We start from the raw sequence: 17,200 nt of genomic DNA, 5'->3' as shown, positions 1-17,200 counted from the left end.
ATCCATGCTGCATTCAGTCAAAAGGTCTAGTCCCGTACCAGAGTCACCAGTGTCTCTTTTAACAGTGCTATCTTGTGGGATGTAACCAAGTACTTATGACTCTGTCTGACCAAATCTACAGTCAAATATGTTGTTCAAAAAATCTGGCAGGATTAGGGTATGCAGCTGCAGACCCTGATGAAAGATGGCTTGGCTGAGGACTGTATCTGAGTAAATCTTCATTCTCTACCTGTTTCCAACAGAAACCTCCACTGGTAACTCAGACACGTCATTTTATTCATGCTTTACTTGTCTGCTTGTAAAGTAGAATGCCATAATCCTTTCCAGAAATACTGTCAGGATAATGACTATGAAACAAGGATTTTAAAAAGTGCAATCTTTTTCTATAAATTGTTTCAAATGAGTTAATTTTTACTTGAATTTCTGTGCATACATTTTTTCATTTTTACTAAAATTTTATTTTTGAGTATTGTTTCATTTCACTTCTTCCCTTTGCTTTTTATTTGCCTCATTTCTCAGTTTAAAAATGTAACTTTTTTCAGATTTTTTTTTCTCTTAGATTTCCCTGTCGTGTCGTGTCGTCCGTCCGTCCCCCGCCCCCCCCCCCCCCCAAAAATAATATAGTGTGAAAATTCACAGTGTGGTCAAAAATTCAGTCTGAATTTTTTTAAAGTTCTAAAAACTGTTAAATGTAAATATCTGATTAACTGTATTCACTATAGAGTGTGCTCAGATAGTAATAAGTGCTAGAAGAGAAGAGAGGGCAATCAATACCTAGAATAGCAGTAAAAGTAACCTACCATAGAATAGCAGTAAAAGGATGCAAACAGGGGCAACTCACATTTTCCACATAATTACCAAGGTTCCACACATTTATTCCATTACTCTGCAGAACAGCCAATCCAGGTTTATTTTCTCATATTTTTAAAGAAGCTAAAGGCCTTAAGGTAATTCTCCCCCACTGTGAGCTATCTGACAGAACCTTTGCTGTCACACATATTAATAAAACCCATTATACTAACCCTTTTTGCTCTTTTTGCTTGCTGTTTCTTTCATCGAAATACAAGAAAAAACCTCACTATTTTTACTTGGAATAACAGCACATGCAGTATTACTAAAATGGAGGTTTATTTTTATTTAAGTGAAAATTAAGTAGAATCCCATTAAGTGCTTCCATTAGGAACTTATCTTTATTTCTTATCCTTTGACTTTTTCCCCCACAGCTGAACACATTTCCCCTCACTCTTTTTCATCTAAGTATCTGGTGGAGAAACCTGTCAAGTGATCTTAGAAAATTCAGACACTGCATCTGCTGCACTCTTATTTTTTTTTCTGTCAGAATACTTACATATATACTACAATGCACATCATAGATACATCTGTGTTTTAAAATCATGTATTTTAATAACTGATTAGTCTTTAAATGTTTACTGCTCCTTAGTAATGTGGAACAATTTACATGAAACTCAGTGTCTCTAAAATATCTGCACTTAGTAGATGGAATTGTTTTCACTGAAAAATGCACAAAGATTTGTCTTTTTGGCATGACCAGACACTCACTTCTGTAATATCAACCCTAAGTAACGAAATAAGGTGTTCTATACCTAATTTAAATAGCCCTAGTTATGCAGAAGCTTAAAGGTCTTCTATTTCATGGCATTAATTAAACAAGAATTCTTCTCTGTAAGCTATCTGAAGAACTCTGGACACAGTGTCAACACAAAGGAGAGTGCAAACATGGTCTCGTTAGGATGTCATGACATCCTAACATGATGGGCTATCATCACCCTCTCATGAGCTTAGCAGATTGAACCCGTGGCTGCCAGCTGTTCTGCAGCAGAATTTTCTAAAACGGTATTTTTATGACCAAATCTTAAAACACTCTGTCTTATAGCAAATAAAACACTTTATAGCTAATAAAATACTTTAAAATTAAAAACTCTGGAGAAAAAACAAACCCTGTGTATTCGATGATACATGTTCCCCTAACTATTTCACATGTTATAGTTAACACACTAAATTATTAGAAACTTATTTACCTCAGTATATTTGCAGTAGCTTTTCTTTCTTGTGGCAAAAGGTCAGGGTCTCTCAAAACTTCTTCCAGCAAATTTAACACATTCATTTTCAGTTCATTGTTCAGCTCAAAATCCTACAAAGGAAAACAATTTTACTCCCTTTTGTCTGACCAATATTGATCAAAAAACTGAAAGCATATACTTCTGTGCATTTTGCCTTTTTTTTCTTTTTTTTCTTTTTCCCTGTAAGTTTTGAAAATATTTAAAGAAAATTGGAAAGCTGTTGCAATGAACAGGCCACAGAGGTATAAGCCCTGAAAGGCTGTAATTTATCTCATTTTCCAACCTTTATCTTGTGTGTAGAAATGGGGAAATCACTTAATCTTTGTCTTCTGCAGTAAGAACTACCATCTCACCAATACCCACAAAACACCTTGCTCTCTCTTATCCTGTGATGACTATAAAAGCAGAAAAAAAGTTTAATTGCAATACTGAGACCACTGCCTACTGAAGCTAGATACTGTGATTTATTTTGGATTTGGTTTTTTTTTTTCACTGTTTTCCTGGGTTTCTCTGTTTTTTTGCCTCCCACTCTGGTATTTTTACCTGATACCATTTTGTAATGGTCTGCTTTTTGTTGTGTGCAGTGAAATACTAAACCTAATAAGCTTGATAAATCAGACTAGTGCTCTCTGGCACTGCACTTAAGAACTTTGGCATTTTAATGACTTTTGAGACAGACTGATGCATCACACAGGACTGCAATTGAAGAGCACTAGACAAAGCAACCACAGAATCATGGAATCCCAGACTGGTTTGTTTTGGAAGGGACCTTAAAACTCAGGTTTGCTCCAAGCCCTGTCCAACTTGGCCTTGAACACTGCCAGGGATGGGGCAGCCACAACTTCTCTGGGCAGCCTGTGCCAGGGCCTCACTGCCCTCACAGGGAAGAACTTCTGCCTAAGAGCTCATCTCAATCCCCCCTCTGTCAGGTTAAAGCCGTTCCCCCTTGTCCTGTCCCTACAGGCCCTTGTCAAAAGCCTCTCTCCAGGTTTCTTGTCAGCTCCTTTTAGATGCTGGAAAACTATTATAAGGTCTCCTAGAATCACTCCTGTTGGTAAGAAAAGCAAAGAATAGAACAACGTACAAGCTTTAAGGTGAGAACTTGCTGGCAAGTCTTGGAGTAGACTCCAAAACTGCTTTTATTTGGCTCAAAGTTAGCATTTCAATAAGTAAACTAAATCCAAACCTTCAGTCATCTAGTGCATCACAGATCTTCCTTCATAATCCACAGTTACTTTAAAGCAGGACAGTGTTCGTGGTGAGCTTCTGCTTGTTTCCATGGGAACACAAGCCATGAAATTACTGAAAATGGGAAATACTTGGCTCCTCTGTGCAAGAGCTGTGTATTTCATTTTCCCGAAGAACCAGCTACAGTGCTTCTGTTGCGACAGGCTCCTGTACTGACAGGATCCCTGGAGATGCATGCCTCTGGGGAGAACCACCCCTGTTGAAGACACATGTCCTCTCACCACAAGCTTCAATGGAGGGGATGTGTGAGCATCAGAGCACACCCCAAGTCACAAAGTGATGCTTGTTTCGGAAAAGTGATGAAATGCTTAAGAGGAGGAGAAGGAACTATGTTCATTAAAGAAGGTGGTGTCACAGCTATACTGTGACATGTCAGCTCAAAACGCTCATGTCAGCCACACCCTGGGCATTTCTCTCCTGTTACAAGCATCCCCTTTTCATTCTTCAAGTCTTCTCACCTTGACAACTGCTAATTCATATTTTGAAACCAAGATACGTGTCTTCTGGTTTTTTTTGTGATGTTTGTCCATATTAGAGAATATTGGAGAACAGGAAGCTGTGCAGTATCAGGCTATGGATGGGTTATAAGGTACAGCCCTCAAAGCCAAGCAAGAAATAGTTCTGGGTATTCCATTGTGTTTGTTTTATAAAACACATTTTCTATAGCCATAGTCAAAAATGACTCTCTTAGGAAATGTTTTAGCCTGTTTGCAAAAAGAAGACAGAGATTTTTGTTTGTTTTGGGTATGGTAATTGGAAATATTTCATTACTGAACGCATGAGGAATGCAACCGAAGTACTTGAGAGCACTGTTTGCTCCACTGATTTCAAAAAGAAAAACATTTGGAATACGAAACTATCAAAATTTAGCTGAAGGAGAAACCTTGAGTCTGCACAAGCTTAAGCAGCAAGTGTAATTAATATTAGCATTGTCTACTCTAAAGCTTGATGGTGAACGCTGCATAAAAGAAGTTTGGTATCTTTGCTAGTTGTGCTACAAAAGTATCATAAATGGACAGAAAAGGTATCCAACTCTAACATCCCCATTCAGCATGCTAGGTCAAATGTTTGGTAAAATTCTCTACCTGCCACTGTAAATGTGCAGATATAGAAGAAAATGACAGCTGATGAGTTAAGTAAGAAGTCTGCCTTGCAGACACCTAGGATAAGAATAGGATGTGTGCTGTTCCCAACTGATCAAAAGCGGTGAGGACCATGTTCAGTACCACTTAATGAAGTTTCCAGGAGTAGAAGTCTGCAGCAACAGACAGAAGCATATTAATTTTGCTGACATGCTCCTGCACTACGAAAGCAAAAGCCTCCTTTGTAATTACAGTGCACCAAAGTCAGCATGATTACATTTTAAGTAGACTCATAACCAGCCTGTTGACCTCTGTCATGCACAGCATTAGACAGCAATATTCTCTTTATATGTACAAGCACATTTCCTTGCCAGGAGAAGCTAGGAAAGCAGTACTGCAGTATGAGAAATGCTTCAGAAGCAACTTATTCCAGCAGAGGAAAAAAAAGCCAAAACAAAGAAAGAGGGAATGATGGATTTGAAGTCACTGGCCAGAAGAGATGAGACTGCAGCAGAGGCAGCAGAAAGCAAGAAAAAGAAAATTTAGCTATGCTGGTAAGGTACAACTAGAAATATGTAGATTTGCTATTGGTGGTTTATACAATATAATAGAATGTAATTTTCAAGTTTTGCCATGGGCTCAGTGAAACCCCAGAAGATTTTCCTCCCCTCTTTCTTTAAATCTTCCTGATAGCAAACATTCTTCATTTAAACAATGTGAGGAAACATTGAATAACACAGACAAATAAAAGGGAGCTAAAATCTGAGAGCCTAATTTATGTTTGAGTTCATAAGTTATAAGAACTATGGAAAACAGTAGAGGGAGGGAAGGAAGAGTCAGGAGTGGAGAGAAATTACTGGAAGAATGTTCACAAGGAATCTGGAATATTTTTAAACAGCTAGGGTTTGCCGTATGACTTTAATATCTCTGCTGTCTTGCCAATGTGTAAACAGATAATTATTTCAATGGCATCAGTGGAGTGTTTTTTAATCTTGTACACAGCAGATCAAACTCTATCAGAGTTAACTGAATTTACTCCAGTGCTGCAGTCCCCTACAACAATATTTAATTTTCCAGCATAAAAGCACACTTCAGCCATCACATCCAATTGTGCTGAGGGAAATGTTTATAAATTCACTGGCCACAAAACATTTACAGAAGAAGAAGGCAGAAAGAAAAGATATTATAACTGGCTATCAGGAAAATTCATCCCTGGACTCAAAGTAAGTCTGGCTTTCTTCAAGAAGCAAGCAAAGAATAACAGCTTTGTCTTTCAGCTAGTTTCAAGCGCAAAGAGACAGTCATCATTTGGGGACGAGTCCAAGTCCTGATTCTGTAGTATCAGCATTAGCTTGTCACTCCTGATGGAATATAAACAGGTTAAAGTACAAGCTATGTTAACAGCACAACTGAGAAACTCTTGGCACATACAATACGAACCTCTCCCTATCCAAGCACTTTGTAACCCTGTAGTTAAGAATCTAGCCATTATGTATCATCAGATTGAAGTTTTCAGGGCAGATAAGAAATGTGACATCTCTGCCTGTAAGACCTGGGATGTAGTACATTCAAGAGCTTTTCAGAAAGACCTCAGTGAAGGAGGACCTGTCAGGCTCCAGCAGAAGTGGATGCAGAGTACTCCTAATTAGTTTGACTGACTGCAAGCTTGGTTTCTGTTCTGGGGGTGAATCATTCCCTGAAGGGTCATGGTATAGCAAACCATTACACTTCTGCAACGTCCAGGCAGAGCACAGCAGCAATTAAGTGCATTACTACTCAAAGCATAACTGTATTCTGCAAAGGGCATAAGTTTGTGCAAACTGGATTTTTTTGCTAAGTGACCAACGGCACACTGGAAGGTTCACTCACTGTTCCCTTGCTCTGCCTCTCTGGGGAAACCCCTGTTTCTTCAGTTCACAATTTGTATCATGATGTCTGTTTATTCCAGAAAGGACTCCAGAAATTATTGTGCTGTTTCAAGGCAGAGGCCACAGATCCTAGGGATTTATTTGAAATGTAGTTAAAATACAGCCCATCTTGCTATCATACAGCAAGTGTGGCATAATTTGTTCACATTTCTACAGTAAACACCGTAACTTTGCCAGGCATCATATTCATAGAATCATAGAATCATAGCATGGTTTGGGTTGGAAGGGACCTTAAAGCTCATCCAGTTCCAACCCCCTGCCATGGGCAGCAACACCTTCTACTAGATCAGGTTGCTCCATTCAGCCTGGCTTTTTCATTACTTTATGCCTTTAAACATGAGCCAAGTGAAACCCATGTAAAGGAATTTTTATCTGTTTTTATTCCAATGTACAAAATGGAATTGGCCAATTCATATGCACTAAAACTATTTTTAACTAATTGAAATCATGTTTGCTTGGACAACTCTCAGTATGCAGGTGTCCTACATAATCCCCAAGTGCTACAAATAACTACGTCTGCAAAACCTTCTGTTGAAAACCCAAGCCAGCTTTGTCAGCATGAACAAGAATATGACTGGTAGTAGATTATTTCTCATCTGAAACAAGACAGGCACCAAGATCATGACTAGTACTCTCAAATTCAACCCATGGTCTGCTCCTCAAGTCTTGTGGCAACTCCGTTAACTCACTGACACTGTATGGCAGCCATCTAGTTTGTAAGAGAGTTAAGGTTTGCCAATTCATTCCAGCTGAGATGTTCAAAGAAGCCAACAGGAACAAGCACCCAGCTGGCACTCAAAACTGGGAAGTATGGAGAAGCCAGCTTCTCTGTCTTCATCAGCATATGTGAAAGCTTTCTCCTTGGACAAGCTCCCTTTCAATCTGCTTGCCTCAGAAGCAGAAAGCTCAATTTTGTAACACAAAGTGCTTAGATAAAAGACAAGAAATTATTATTAAGCAAAGAAAAGGAGGATGCAAGACCTCACTAGGATAATGAAAATCAGAGACTTTCTCCTTTTGGCTTCTTTTCCCTTCCTAGTTTTCCATCTCTGCAGGAGTCAGTGGGAGTTTTATCCTCACAAACCCTTTCTGTTCCCATCGACACTATCTTCACAATGACTGTCTGCCTCGTCATTTGTGTTTTCATTGTTTACAACAGGAAGGTCTTACACTGTTCGTCTCAATTACATTTTAAAATGAATTGTAAACATTCTGGTATTGGTTTTTTTGGACAAGAGCTTTGTTGGCTTGCAGGTGGCTGACTAAAAAAGACAAAATAGGGAGAAAAAGAGGAGGGATAAGGAATTAAAAGAACAAAACATGTAAATAAAAAACCTGGAAAACCTAAAAGAGCCATCTTTTACACTATGAGGGTTTTGGCTATGTTTATGATAAAGAATCATCACATCTCAGATAGGGTCACCTCTGAAACATAATGTTCCACCTAAGTAGTTGTAGACAGTTGCTTAATATAGACAAATTCTGATGATCCCTAACATTTTCACAATCACATTAATTAACTATCTTTTAATTAGTATAGAATCTCAGCTCCTAGCAATTACTTAATATGAACTGCGGCAGGGACATGTTAAGCATGTACTATACACTATCATAACACAGAATAATAATAGCAGACTTATGTTCCCATTACAGCTCCAGATTTTGCCATGCAATGATTTTCAATTAACAAGGTCAAAGAAAACTTGGTGTACATTGGCTGTTTCCAGCCAATGTTCCAAATTTTTAATCATTCCCATGATAGCAAGAGAGGTTTTATTAATCTCTGCTGGACTGTTCAGCTTTTCAAACACAACCAATTTCACAACCACAACACAAATTTTCACATTTATGCATTTCTTACTGACTTCATTACCTAGCAAAGTTAACCTCTATGAAAATTACACCCATTACACAGAAAAAAAGGAGACTGTGTTTGGCAGAGGACAGTTCAACATTGCTGCAGTTAGCTGTGCAATAAAACCTTTTTAGACCAAGTGTTCTTGATTATTATAATGTAGTGTCAAATCAGTATAATTGCCATGAAGTTCCCATCTATCCAAGGCATACAAAAATCTTTCATTTTCTTCCAGTGTGCTTTTTCTTTCCCTCCCTCCTTTTTTCTTTTCTTTCCTCCTTCCTTCCTCCCTCTCTCTGTCCCTCCCTCCCTCTCTCCTTTCCTCCCTTCCTCTGCTTCTTCCTGTCTCTTTCCCTCCTTCCAGGTTGTCTTCCTTCCTTTCCTCCTTCCTTCCCTCTTTCCTACCTCGTTCCTTCCTGCCTGCCTTCCTACCTTCCTTTCTGCCTTCCTTCCCAGGTTCCTTCCTGCCTCACTCCCTTCCTCCTTTCCTCCCTTCTTCCTTCCCTCCCTCCTTTTGACCTTCCTCCCTCCCTTCCTCCTTACAACCTTCCAACCTTCCTCTCACCTGCACCTTAAAGGACATTTCTACCTATGAAATTCTGCTAGCTGCTCAGATTTCTTTTCCCCCCTCCTCTGCCAGTACAGCTTTATGACTATATATCAGACCCACAGTCCCGTCATGGTTGTAGAGGGACCAACATGAAGGTCTGGTGACTCTTCCCATATTTCACAACAAATAAATAAATACCTGTATGCAAACACCATGGTCAAAGTAACTGAACTAAGCTGCCAGTAGCATGAACACTGACAATCTGAAAGATTAGTTCACCCTGTCCATTATGTATTTCAACACACATTATAACAGTAAAGCATTCACATGGAGTGTTACCAGGACTAATGTTGTAACTGGATATTTGCAGAGGCTAGATGCTTAACCAGCCTGGTTTAGCATCCTTAAGCATCCTCCCTTGCTTAACAGCATGTTTTTACAAGCTAAATTCTCCGTATCACCTTTAGAGCACTGACTTTTCAGATTGTTTGACCTCCACAACATTATACAGCAGCTTAAAATATTTAGTAGGGAGAACATAAATGTATTACAGCTGGAAAGGAGAAGATTGCAACAGAATACCTGAGAATGCTTGGAGACCCAATGGCGCAAGACATTAAGGACGCGATTTGTGGCCGCTCTGCGTATTATAAACTCTTTGTCGCACATGCGTTCAGAATTGTTAAATCCTGTGTGGGAAAAGCACGCATTAAAGTTAATGGAGGTAGAAAAAATTCAAATACAGTATGAGCAACACTGGTAAACTGAAATATTTATGTGCAATAAAAGGAAAGATGCCTATATAGACTTACAAATATGACCATTTGGACTGCTGAAATTCTGCAATATCTGTAGAATACAGCTTTGCACATCATAACTAACACAGACACCTCCCTGAGTCAGCATTCAGTTTTAGAAACATGAAGAATATTTGTGTGCATCATTGACATCAAGGTCTCCCTTCAGTATAGGAGAGAATAACAGTAAAAAACAGGACAAGCCCAAAAATGTACAGGGTCTGTCATCAAGCAGATGACAGAAGGAAAGTGAATAGGATTTAGAAAGCGGAAAGAGGTAAATTTCAGAAGGTAAAGAAATAAGGGAGGGTAGCAGTTTAAACAGACAAGAGAAGAATGTCAGCACAAGAAATGCTTCTTGTAGTAGCAGTATTACACAGTCAACAGACACTGTTCAAATAAGCTTTTTTTTTCTTTTTTAGCACTGAGTGACAACGAAGTGAGAAGGTATGCAGAGAACACATTTACAACCCCAGCTGCCTGAAAACAGTTGGCAACTGCAACATTTCTCTACACATCTTGTAAATACAACTTTTTTTTTTTTACTCTACAATATTAACTTACATTTTTAAAAACAAGCAAGAAAGTTTTTTCCTACATTCACATTATTGCTTCTTTCTCATCTTTCTGCTCTAGCTCTATCACAGATACCATCTGTATGATAAAGTAATTATTACATTATTTTAAGAATAATAAAATTATTTTATAAAATCACCAATTAAAAAAAAATGTTAACTGTCGTGGTTTAAAACCAGGCAGAGCTCCTTCACTCACTGTCCCCCTCCCTCTTCTTGCCCTCCCCCCTACTCCCAAAGGGATGGAGAAGAGAATAAAAAAGAATGCAACTCCCACGGGTTGAGATAAGAACAGTTTAGTAACTAAGGTATAACACAAATCACTACTGCTACCACCAATAATAACAATGATAAGGGAAATAACAAGGGAAGAGAATACAACACCTCACCACCAGCCGACTGATAACTTGCCCCCCCAGCCCAACCAAGCACTGACCCATACCTCCTCCAACCCTGCAGACTCCCAGCCCTTCCCACTAGCTCCCAGTTACATCCTGGGCATGACGTGCTGTGGTATGGAATACCTCTTTGGTCAGTTTGGGTCAGGTGTCCTGTCTCTGCTTCCTCCTGGCTTCCCCTCCTCCCTGGCAGAGCATGGGGCTCACAAAGTCCTTGGCCAAACCAAAACATCATTGTTACCAGCTCTGTTCCCAAAACACAGCACTGCACCAGGTACCAAGAAGGAGAAAAATGACTGCTACTGCTGAATCCAGGACAAAGACATATTTTAGAAGTCTACAATTTTCGAAGTTTCTGCTAGATTTGATCTTACGTTGTGCTGCTTTCCATTTCCCTCAGTGCACAGTCCAAGGAACAGCTGGAAACACCCTTCTATTTTACCAGTACTTTACTATTTTTTTTGGCATAAAAGCTGTTCAAAAACCTGCCCATTATTATGGATGGCAAAAGCAGATAGAACTTCTATTTATTCTGTGAAAAACTCATTGGAGGTATTCTTAGAGTCTAGTAGCAGTTTTGCTCCATTTTTATTAACGGCAGTCCAAAAAACCCAAATTGTTTCTCTATATTTTTTGAATGATCATCAGGAAAACAAAAGTTTAACTGTATTTTTACATTTTTTACTGCAGATTGGACCCCAAACTCCACATATATTTTCTGCTTCATGGAAGCTTTTTAACCTATGGCATATTACACTGTCGGTATCTAAAATTCAGTATCAAAGGAAGTTTCATATTAAAACATCTTCTGGAGTTTCACTGCCCATCAACAGCAAGGTAAACAAAATCTCTGAGGCTTAAGTTAACATAGGCAACGTTTTGTGTGTTAATTTTCTATGCCTTCCACAGTTAATCTCTCACAGAAGCAATTCGGCATACCTATTATAAACCTTCCAATTAGCCACTTAATTGCAGCAATGAAAGTCACAATGAAAATTACATATTAAAGCAGTGGAGTTTTTATCAAAGTAACATTAAGGAAAAGGAGTTTCAAGCTGGAAGGAAAACAAAAAAAAGCCTACAGAGACAGTTTTCAGTTAGCTGCAAAAAGAGTAAAAAGAGCAAGAAAGGAAAAAAGGAAAACCTCCAGAGATCACTTCAGCAAACATCTGTACTCCTCAAAATTTTTAAGCGGTAATTAGCTTGTTGTGGAGAACAATCAACATGTTCACTCAGATCCACATTGTCAGTATGTAATGTTGATGTCTCAAACCTGTAAATGGAGATCTCCAGTTTTGCAAGAAAAGAATCATAGAATAACAGGCTGGAAAGGATCATCTGGTCCAACCGTTTTTGGCAAAAACACGGTCTAAACAAGATGGCAGTTCTCTGTCCAGCTGAATCTTAAAAATATCCAACACTGGGGAACCCGCTGTGTTGCTCAGGAGATTATTCCAATGTCTGATTGTTCTCCTTGTGAAGATTTTTCCTCTTGTGTCCAACCTGAATCTCCCCAGGAGTAACTGGCGCCCATCACCTCTCCTCTTTCCATGTGACTCTGTAAAAGAGTGTCTCCATCTTCTTTGTAGCCACCCTTTAAATACTGAAACACGGTGATAAAGTCTCCTCTGAGCCTCCTTTTGTCAAGGCTGAGCAAAACAATTTCTCTCAACCTTTCCTAATATGGCTCCTTGGTCCTTCTGTAATTTTTGTGGCCTTTCTCTGGACCATCTCCATCTCATCCACATCTTTTTTGTATAGCAGGGACTGAAACTGAGCCTGGTATTCCAGGTGTGGCCTGAGAAGCATTGAGTAGAGTGGGATAATGTCATCTTTATCTCTGCTGCTGATGCCCTTGTTGATGTTCCCCAGCATTCTATTGGCTCTCTTTGCCACAGCTGCACACTGTTCACTCCTGTTAAGTTTGTTGTCAACCAGGAGCTCCAGGTCCTTTTCCACAGAGATGCTCTCAGCTAGGCAGATCCCAGCCTTTGCTGCAGTCCTGAAGTATGTTTCCCCAGGTGCCAAGAATTTACACGTGTCCTTGATGAACAAGAATTTGGGTTCTTACTACCCCACTCTTCCAGCCCATCCAAGTCATTCTGCAGGGTGGCTTTCCTTTCCAATGTCTCCACTTCCCCACTCAGTTTGGTACTGTCTGCAGACTTGGTCAGGTTACACTTGATCCCGTCTTCCAGATGATTTATGAAGATACTGAACAACAGTGAGCCCAATATTGATCCTTGGGGGACTCCACTAGCGATAGGCTGCCAGTTTGAAAAGGACCTATTTGCCACCATCCTCTGCTGCAGCATATCAGACAGTTCCTCACCCAGCTCATCGACCACATATTTAGACCATGACATTTCTCTAGGAAGAGGCTGAACACAGGCACACAAGTGAATTTAACTCCAAGTGGGTGATTCATTGTACATCTTCAGGTACACGACTTTAAATAAATAACTGAATTCGTGAAATAATTTTTTTTTTCAAAATAAAACTGCAAATCTTTTAACTTCATTTTGACTTTGTTTTTAATACCAAACAACTCAGATAGCCAGGATGTGTTTTCTTCTTTCTTCACAAAAAAAACTCATAGAATTTATTATTCTTTACAGGAACAAAAAAGAATCCAAAAGTCCTGAGGAAACACTCACCGTCTAAGACTTAAATCTGCAGGTTGATTCTGAAGAAAATCTCATAGAAATGGATTGGATTGCAATAACCAATATTCTCTGTATACTGGCTCAGAGTCCTTCCATTTGGATGTCTGGATTTGCCTCAAGGTTTTTCCTCAGGACTTGTTTTCAGTAACAGCAGACCTCAGGCAGGCTCCAGACTGAGCAGCTCTGACAGCAGCTCAGCAGATTTAGGCCTTAAACCAGAGCCAGTAATGCTAGAGAATACATGGAGTCTTTGGACCTTCTTGAGGCAACTGAGGCTGGAGCAGGACAAATGTAATGGGACTTGTAATGCTCAGAAAGAAATGCATCTGTCTCTCTTCCTCTTTTACAATCTACCATGCTATTTCCAAGCAGATCATAGAATCATTTAGGTTGGAAAAGACCTTTAAAGTCATTAAGTCCAACTGTTACCCCCAGGATTGCCAAGTCCACCACTAAACCATGTCACTAAGGGCCTTATTGACATGGTTTTCAACACTCTGCAGCCATGGAAGAAGGAACATGGATCAGTTCAGGACAAAGGGATTGACCATACTCCAACTTCAAAAATTGGTGACACTCTTCTAGGCAATGCTGGAGATGCACTACAAGAGATGAAGATGAAGAACTACCCTTCATGAAGACAGAGGTGTAGAAGTCATCATTGACAGGTGCAGGGGAGATTTAGGTGGGATATAAGGAAGGAAATCTTCACTGTGGGAGCACTGAGGTCTTGGCACAGGTTGCTCAGAGAAGCTGTGGCTGCCCCATCCCTCACAGTGTTCACGGCCAGGCTGGACAGAGCTTGGAGCAACCTGGTCTAGTGAAAGGTGTCCCTGTTCATGGCAGGGGGCTGGAAATGGGTGGTCTTAAGGTCCTTTCCAAGCTAAGACATTCTATGATTCTATAATCTAGGTTTACCACCAGAAGACATTGCGAAATGTGAACCTGTGGCATGGTGGTGCTTAGAATGCAGCTGTTAAGCATTTCAGTCCTGAGCTGACTTGTAACTGAAGCCAGAGCCAGGACTGTCAGCATGAGGTAGATATTGTTACCATCCTATCATTAATATGCCCAACAGGCACAGATTAATTAGATTCATCTAAAAATTAGAAGTTGTTTAATAACTGCTACTATTCATTAGATAAGCTTAACTGGATTTATACACATTAATTTTTCATTAAAATTATAGACAATAGACCCCATTATTTTATTTATTCACTTATACATCATAAGACTCTGTAAGTGACACATACATAGATACCAGTAAATCTGTTGAAAACTGGTATGTTATCTCCCTTCCAGTCAGTGCAGCAACAGCTAAAACCCCCCACCATTTAAAGTGCTGGATTGCATCATTCCCAATATAAGGAAATTGTGTCAGAAATCTAAAGAAAAAGTTAGTGAACATTGAAGGTGAAAGCAACAGAAATCTCAGTAGTTCTTACAGTCAGTGAGTAGACCTTTTCATTAACCAAAAGGTGACAACATGTGAAAGAAAAGGTACTCAAGAACATTCAAATTGCACAGAAGACTGCTATTAATTTCAGAATCTTACAAACCTCAGAAAAAAGTATCAGCTGCAAACAAGTAAGATCAGTAAGCATTGTTAATTTTTGTTCTTCTAACTTTCATAGAAAAGGACTAAACAACCTCCCCCTCTTCCCAATAAACTTATTGTCACAGCTGCATCACATAGAATTGGAAACATGCAAAGAAAGTCCAGTACTGGTTTTGCTCCTCGTGACTTTCAAAACCACTTGGGCTTTGGGACAGAAATTCGAAGAGGAGACAACCACAGACTAAGATCTGATGAAGCCACCACAGAAGCTATCCAAGCAGGCATCAGTGAACGCTGGTGGTATGTGTCATCAGTCTTTCCTGCACCTTTCATAGTGAAAATTCCTCCTAATGCATCAGCTTTACTGCTGCTCCTTACTTACTCCACTCACTCTCTGCCCACTTAATTCTCTCCTAATATAACTCCAAACAAAACCCTGAGCTGCCACGAAAACTGCAACTACTCCGTATGAGTAGCCTACTTGTTTATGCATATTTCAGGGAGTCCATTATACAACCTTATTTGATTCTGCACATTCATGTCACCAGTTTGGATAACCCATGTGTCTGCTGCTGTTTACGCTGCAGACAAACAGTAACCCAAGTCTTCCAATTCTCTCTGTTTCTGCAATATGTGACAGTGGTTCAGGTCTAGCAGGAAATTCAAGCTGTCTTGCCAACTGCAATAAAACAGGAGACAGCCAGAACATTGCTGGGCCACACATTACCTGCCCTGCCTATCCATATGTAAGTGTGAACCTGGACCTGCACTAAGTGACTATGCAAAGTTTGCAATATGAAATTTTGTCTTTATTTAACCCTGCTATGCAGCTAAAAGAAAGGGTGCTGACCCACAGAGCAGAACTGGAAGCCAAGGCTTCAGGTATGATGTTGATCTGCAAGGAACAAGGGTTTCACTACACCTCTAAAGTATATCTTGGAAAGTATCCTACCAGTTTCAAGTTAACTTTTTAGCATTTTGGCATCTGCGCTATTATAACCCATATACTTTTTCTACTTATTTTGGGGCTAGGATTAGTTTTTAACTCTGATTATACACTTGCTAGCATAGTATCATTCCTGTCCATGAGCTGTACTTGGAAGTACTCTTTGCCATTTGGCTATAATCAAGGTGGGTTGAAAGGTAAAAAAAATAGAATCACAGAATCATAGAACTGTTTGTGTTAATGTAGAACTGCCAAGCCCATCACTAAACTATGTCCCTAAGTGCCACACCTACGGGCATGGTGATTCCACCACTGTTCCACTGCCTGACCACTCTTCTGGGGAAGAAATTGTTCCTAGCATCCAGTCTAAACCTCCCCTGGTGCAGCTTAAGGCAGCTTCCTCTTGTCCTATTGCTTTTCCTTGGGAGCAGAGATCAGCCACCGCCTGGCTCCATCCTCCTGTCAGGCAGTTGTAGAGAGCGATAAGGTCCCCCTGAGCCTTCTCTTCTCCAGACTAAACACCCCCAGTTCCCTCAGCTGTTTCTCATCACAGTTGTGTTCCAGGACCTTCACCAGCTCCCTTGCCCTTCTCTGGACCTGCTCCAGCACCTCAATGTCTCTCTTGTAGTGAGGGGCCCAGAACTGAACACAGGATTCGAAGTGCAGCCTCACCAGTGCCCAGTACAGGGGGTTGATTGCTGCCCTGGTCCTGCTGGCCACACTATTGCTGATACAGGCCAGGATGCTGTTGGCTTTCTTGGCTGCCCGGGCACAATCTGGCTCATGGTCAGCAGCCATCAATCAGCACCTCCAGGTTCATTTCCAGCCTGTGTTCCCCAAGCCTCAGATGAAGTTTTGTCTAGCTTGATATCCAGAAGCAAATTGTGGTGGAAATAATCTTTAAAAGGGACAGTTTTGGAGTTGTTCTTCACATAGTGTGATATCCTTGGCATTGAGCAGTTTTGGGGCTTAACTACATGTTACACTTAAATCAGTGGGTAAGTAGGCATGATTTCTTCTAAGTTCATCTTTACTGTGGTTCCAGGAGACGAGAGGTGAAGGGTCCAATCCAGCAGGGTGCCAACCTTTGCAGTGTTTTAATTGGGATTCTGGATGGGACTGCTAACATCCAGACCCCAAGGTGAAATAACCTGAAACACTTCTTGGTTAATATCTGCTTATGTCCTGAGGGAAGCAATCTTTCCACATTAGAAATATGAGCAGTATTTCCAATCATTAATCATTTTAGTGGGCAGCTGCTTCAGTGAGTGCTGCTTTCAGGTAGTGTTTTTCCTCAGTATCTGTTGAGATTAATATACAGAGCTTTCACAAAGTTTCTTCATGTAACAGTGATGCAGATCTTTTATCACAGGCTGTCAAACGCAATGTTAACCTGCCAGCGTTGCTAGATTCAGTGAATTACCTCCTTCAATGTAATTTAATCACTCTTGTCTTCAGATTATGTTACGCAAAACCTGGTTTCACCTTCAGATGTTTTTCTTACGTGCACTAGATT

The 17,200-nt window shown here is 40.1% G+C and overlaps 1 protein-coding gene across 4 annotated transcripts in view; it reads right to left on the bottom strand.

The window, feature by feature from the left end:
- RASGRF2 (Ras protein specific guanine nucleotide releasing factor 2) overlaps positions 1-17,200 on the bottom strand; it is a 275,229-nt gene that overhangs the window by 161,841 nt on the left and 96,188 nt on the right. For all 4 annotated transcript variants that reach the window (XR_008973762.1, XM_057421382.1, XM_057421383.1 and 1 more), the window contains exons 18-19: positions 9,327-9,433; positions 2,040-2,152 (exon numbers count right to left, since the gene is read on the bottom strand). Coding sequence is in view for 3 of the 4 variants with exons in the window: in XM_057421382.1 (XP_057277365.1) it covers positions 2,040-2,152; positions 9,327-9,433 (220 nt within the window). In the remaining variant the exon portion in view is untranslated. The remainder of the gene's footprint in view (positions 1-2,039; positions 2,153-9,326; positions 9,434-17,200) is intronic.

The sequence above is a fragment of the Pezoporus wallicus genome, unplaced genomic scaffold (assembly GCF_028554395.1).
Source record: "Pezoporus wallicus isolate ANWC-B61680 ecotype Strahan unplaced genomic scaffold, APGP_CSIRO_Pwel_v1 contig_2595, whole genome shotgun sequence".
Lineage (NCBI taxonomy): Eukaryota > Metazoa > Chordata > Aves > Psittaciformes > Psittacidae > Pezoporus > Pezoporus wallicus.
This window is presented reverse-complemented; position numbering and strand designations above follow the sequence as displayed.